This window comes from Lissotriton helveticus, chromosome 2_2 (genome assembly GCF_964261635.1).
Source record: "Lissotriton helveticus chromosome 2_2, aLisHel1.1, whole genome shotgun sequence".
Lineage (NCBI taxonomy): Eukaryota > Metazoa > Chordata > Amphibia > Caudata > Salamandridae > Lissotriton > Lissotriton helveticus.
Genome location: NC_136060.1, coordinates 409,115,738 through 409,121,739, shown reverse-complemented (window position 1 = coordinate 409,121,739; position 6,002 = coordinate 409,115,738). Strand labels below are relative to the sequence as shown.

The window sequence follows — 6,002 nt, the reverse complement described above, 5'->3', positions numbered from 1 at the left end:
GCATTTGCGAGACTTTGAGCTACTGGAATTGTAAATGACAATACCTTTTATATATGTGTTTTGAAAACCTGCAAGTGGTGCGTAAACACGCACTTTTTATGTATAGTCCTTGCTTACAAGAATCAAGGCTGGCAGTAAAAGAGGGGCAGTAACGGTCAGCCTTTCTTCTCGTAACTTCTATAACTACAAAGTGCGTGTTTACACACTGCTTGCAGGTTTTCAAAACACATATATAAAAAGCATTGTCATTTACAATGCCAATAGCTCAAACTCTTGCAAACCTGTGATACCTATTGCATTGTGGTGTCAAGCATTTGCACTGCAATCGGTCTCGCCTTTGTGACCTTATATGTATTTAGCTATGCAGCACATTAGCCTGGGTGCTGAAACATCTACTGTTCTTTAACATAGAGGGAAAGTAAGCACCAAACTGCGGAACACACCTGGTATGGGAACACATGGAGAGAAATACTGTTGTAGGCTACACTTATTATACATGTAATTAACGTTTATCAATAATGTAATGTATTAATCTTCGGGCCACTCTTAAGAGCTCAAATACCACTGCCTAATCTACTGCCATACTTATAATCACTGCGACACAGTCCATTGCGGTAATGTGCGATATAATGCATGTCTAAACACTTAAAAGGTCCCAAAGGCGAGACCGATTGCATTGCAAATGCTCGTTTGGTAATGCACCCCCTGTTTCTTTCAGTGATAGGGATTTTAATTCTGTCTGTTACAGGCCTACAAGTCCACATCCACAACTGAGCGCAAGAACTACATAAGGAACCTCACACGTTAATATTGACGAGGCAGGATTTTTGCAAATCCTTGAAAACGATTTTTCGCTTTATGTCAGGCTTATACATAGACAGTGTGAATTGCCAAGATCACACTGTAGATGTCTTAAAAGACATTTAAAGATGCATCAGCACAGAACAGTTGTTTTTTAAATAGTATATTAGTATATCGAGTTCTCATTGAAACTGTATTTGAAGGCTGGAAGCAATTTCCATTAAAAAAACATAAAGGAGATGTGCAGAAAATAATAGACTAAATAGGCGGGTTTATTCTGGTTGTTTAGTTACAAAGGAGTTAAAATTACATTTGTACAAAATAGATAAAATGCAATTCAAAAATGCATATCTACATCACGTATTTAAGAAATTATTGGTGGTATTGGTATTTCAATATTTAAATAAAAGGCAAAGCGCATGACCTTTCCATTTCACATTCACGTTCATCGGTAAAAGTAATGCATCACTTTTAAAAGTAGGTGACATTTTGTAACAGGTTTTTGGGTGAAGATTCTTCAACGGATCATGTAGTCTTGATCGTAAACATTTCATTATCTTTCCAGCGTTTGCCCAATACAATTACGGGAGCCTACAAAAATAAAACAAGCAGCATTTTTAATTAACATCCATAATAAATGATATATCCAAGTGCATTATATGGAAAGGAATACCTCACAATATAATTGTACAAATTATGCAGGCAATATTTTCATGCAAACCATCGGATAACAGAATGCGTGCCCGGAACTAAAAGGTTAAGAGAAGCGATGCACCGGAAGTAGATAGCACTAAAATAGGTGCACATGATAGACTGCAGTGTGTAATAGCGCATGTATAGCCACGCTTAAGGAACCAGAACAGTCCTCATAGTAATGGTAAAATATAGCAGAGGCCTACAAACCAAACACAAGGAGATGAGGTGGCGAAGTTAGCTAAAGAACGATGATGGATTCAACCCAGAAACATCGCTTGTGTTTGCTATGAGAGCCCTACAAACACCATTTGTCTGAGAACTAGAGTGCTACGGGGAACAGTCCTCTGTTGCGTTTTTCGGTACATTAAAGCAAAGATTTTATAATACTTTTTTACAAATAATATTTTATTGATTTTCAATTGAGGGCTAAGGAAAAGATTAGGTTGAGGAATACGTTATAACAGTTGTAACGTTATAACAGTTGGCAGAGGCGCAAGCAGAGACACATTTCAGGGGAGGGGACTGACGCTTCCAGCAAACTGCAGAGTTGAGATGCATGGGCTTTAAGAAGGGGTGAATCCTCCTTAACAAGTAAATGGTCTTTTAAAGACCTGTGAAGTTCTCGGGAGCGGCTGTGTGTGCACCCGGGAAGCTGTCTCAGCCCGGGCTGACACACGACGGGGGGCTGAAGCCCTTTGATCCCAATGGGCATTGCGCGCCTGACAATTGTATATCACTGAAATAACAAGTACTCTTTCCTCGTAAAACTCAAGAAACGACCGTGTAAATCATGCTGAACTTGAATCTTGTTTTTGTGGACGCTCGCTGGGAATAGGGTGACCAACTGGCATTGGTGCAAATTCAGGAGAGTGAGTTTAAAAATTCAGGACAAAGGGTCAAAATTCAGGACAGGAGGTCAAAATTCAGGACAAAAGGTAAGTTTTACAGACACATCAGAGGAGGTTTCGCAATAGTAATTAAGTGAGTAAATAGACAACGACTTTAGTACAAGTGAAAAAAAGGTAATATGTTAGGTTGAGACAATTGTGCACTTCGTGGTTTTCCAGTGTGCGTGCAGCTTTAAGCAAATGTGCAGGTCTTTTTGTGGAAACAAAACAGCCACCCCCACCACACATTTCCAGTTCCCAGAGAAAACGCCCGATGCATGGTCAGGCCAGTCTGGCATTGCTACCACCCTCCAATGGCGCCCCTCATCTTCACATTAACCGTCTCTAATGTGTATTTAATTTCTTTTATAGTGCTACTCATACCAAGTATGTAGGGCAGAGTGTTGGAGTGCTTTACAACACGCACATATAATATAGAGACAATCGCTCATATAAATATGAAAGTCAATGTATAGGAAATATTGCTGAAGATAATGGGGCTTACAATGTGTAATCATAGTTTCATCCATCATTCAGTATTTCACCATTCATTCTGTCCTTCCATCTGTGTGCCCATCCATGTCCATATTCAACCATTTACAAACCTATCCATCATGAATCCTTCAATCCATCATTTCACTCATTCATCCCTCCATCCACCCTTTTACTCATCCATCCATCTACGCTTTCCATCCATACACTCATCCATCCAGCCGTTTACCTATCCAGCCATCCTTTCACTTATTCATTCATCCACCCAGTCACTCATTCTTCCACCCATTCAGTCATCCATTCACCCACCCTCCCTTCTTTCTCTCCATTCCCCTTTCACTTAGCCATCCATCCACCCACCCATCCATCTACTCATCCACTCATGAATCCATCCATTGAACCGATCACTCATTTTTCCTTTCCCTCATCCATTCATCTTTTCTCTCATCCATCCACCCTTTCACTCCTTCACTCATCTATCCATCCTTTTATCCATCTACCCGCCCTTTCACTCAATCATCCAGCCTTACATCCACCCTTTCACTCATCCGTCCTTCCATTCACCCTTTCACTTATCAATTCATCAATCCACCCTTTCACTTATCAGTTCATCAATCCATCCATCATTTCACTCATCCATCCATCCACTCACCCATCATCCATTCATCAATCATTTCCCTCACTCATCCATCCATCCATCCAGCCGCCCATCCCTTCACTTACTTACTCACTCACCTTTTCACTTTAATTATGAACTGAGCCTTTGTCTGCAGAGTTGCAGACAGCAGAGACCCATCAAGAACTCCATCCTCACTGTAGTTCCTAAAGTAAGGGGTGGGGTGGGGCAGGGTTCACTATGCCCTGCACATAGGCAATCTGAAAAAATGGAAGGCATGAGTCATGCATGATGCACAGTGCCTGGACGTGGGGTTACTGTGACATGGTGTTGTTTCCAGAGCTTTAAGTGGGATGAAAAAACTAAGGGGGTCTCTTCAAAAGGGTGTTTGATGTATTTAAGGGCGTGGATTAAAACACCTAAGCTAAAAAATCTGTGCCCGACTGGTATTTTTGTTGTTTCTGTCATTGAATCCAGATATATAATACAAGAAGTAACGTTACACCTAGAACAAGTAACATTACACCTACAACAAGCTAGAACTATTGCCTTTGTCAGCGGTTGTTAGTTGCATAAAATAAATAAGCAGCAACCATGGCTTCTTTGACTATAATATTGAAAATGCGTCAGTTCTAAAATGATGAGACTCTGAAAGAACTATAATCCTTTCCTTTGAACTTTCACCGCCTTCCTTTGATATACTGGATTCACCTAGCAGTAGCATGGGCGTTTTTGGATTTTCAGGTGACCGAAAGCCCTGCAACGGACCGAGGCTGGAGGAGGCCACCACGTGAGGTCCAATTTACGAACGGTCCGTGAAATGTACGGACGGTTGGTCACCCTAGCTGGGAAGCTCAGGGCAAAGGTGCATTCCGGTTCTATCATCTCTCTTTTCACGCATGCACTTGCCCCTTCGTCATGTCAATGTGACCTTATTTATGCCTTGAATAGCACTATGTACCCCTATGATTCATTTTCAAGACTTAATCAGTCTTAAAAAGGTTAAATACATCATGGTTTGGAGGTTCAATTGTATCGAAGACCCGGGTCACCGACTGCCCTCATGAGAGACCAGTATAGGGATTGAGAATCGTTCTGTTAAACTGTAAAATATATCACATGATGTGTTTATGGGGAAGTTGCCTACCCTTATAAGCCCCACTTTAGCCAAAAAGAAAAAGTTACGTACCATCAATAAATATCTTTCTGGAGGCTACTCTATGTACCTTTATATTCCTCACCTACTGAATATTTTCAGGTGCCAGATTAGATGTGGAAACTTTTCATAGCTCTCTTATTTCAGTAGTGGTGCTAGCTAGCTTCATCCTGGAGACAGACGCAGCACCGTTGTGATGTCACTGTTAGAGGTAGAGACGAGGTAAACAGATTAATCGTGGTGGTGCAGTGCATCAACCTAACTTCAAACCTCATTATTCAGACGAATAAGAGAATTCCTCAGAAGAGGGCAGTGGTTGGGATCGGTGAGGAATCTGCAGGCTGATAAAGTATCCTCCAGAAAGATCACAGAAGGAAATTTACTTTTTCTTCTGATGGATACCTCGTCCTAGGTGGTGGGCCTGAAGCAATAGCCAGACAAGAAAATCCTGAACCAGATCCCTTCTCATGTCTGAATAAAAGCAATAATGCATAGCGAAAGTGTGAAGAGATGCACATATCACTGCAAGAGGAATTTCAGCCCCAGGGACACCTCTGGCAAGTGCTGACGCTGAAAGCTTCCCTCTGGTGGAGTCAGCTCAGGTTCCCTATAGTAGTTCTTTCCTAGAAAGGGCATAACAAATTTTGAAGCAAAAGATGATACACTGTAACAAGGTCCTCCTCTCGTCTGCCATGCCTTTTTTACTGTCTACATACCCAACCAAGAGCTGGTTACCAGACCAAATCTCTCTAGTCCTGTTAATGGAGTAACTAACTAGCCTCCAAGGGTCCAGCCCGTGCAACATCTCCTTCTTGGTGGGATGGGGCAGAAGGAAAAAGATGGTATGGGTAACAGGCTGCTCCAGCAGCAAAGGCATCACCAGAGCAGGAAAGCCACTTTAACCTTCAAGATCAGCTTGCCTTGGTAGAATCATGTGAAAGGTGGGCAGACACACAGGTTGTAACTTGCTGATACACCTTGCCAACATGCTGGGTACTAGAAAAAACAGTTCTGAACATTAGTGGGTTTTTGATTGAGGGGGTGGTAGAACATAATCAAGCAACAACTACAATCCCTGTCACTGTGAACCACAAAACTCCCTAAATTAATCTGTGCTTAACCATCTGGACGCTTGGTACAAATGCAGTGATTCTTATCTTAGAGGTAATATGTAACGCATTACTGTAGTATGTATTCAGTAATAAAGGCATACCACAACACAAGAAAAATCCTACACCAATTTAGAAAAATGGAGTACATTTTAATAAATAAAATGAGACCAAAATGACAAAAATCGAATCAGCAGCAATTTCAAAGATTTAGTTAAGGATATTGTCTAGGTTAGTCACGCTAA

At 41.3% G+C, this 6,002-nt stretch overlaps 1 protein-coding gene across 5 annotated transcripts in view; it reads right to left on the bottom strand.

Annotated features, from left to right (window-relative positions):
• Nucleotides 1-299: 299 nt before the first annotated feature.
• Nucleotides 300-6,002, bottom strand: part of RNF212 (ring finger protein 212) — a 348,304-nt gene continuing 342,601 nt past the window's right edge. For 2 of the 5 annotated variants that reach the window (XM_078679015.1, XM_078679014.1), the window contains exon 14: nt 300-1,392. Coding sequence is in view for 4 of the 5 variants with exons in the window: in XM_078679014.1 (XP_078535140.1) it covers nt 1,383-1,392 (10 nt within the window). In the remaining variant the exon portion in view is untranslated. The remainder of the gene's footprint in view (nt 1,393-6,002) is intronic. The other 3 variants (XM_078679013.1, XM_078679018.1, XM_078679016.1) reach the window with 2 other exon arrangements.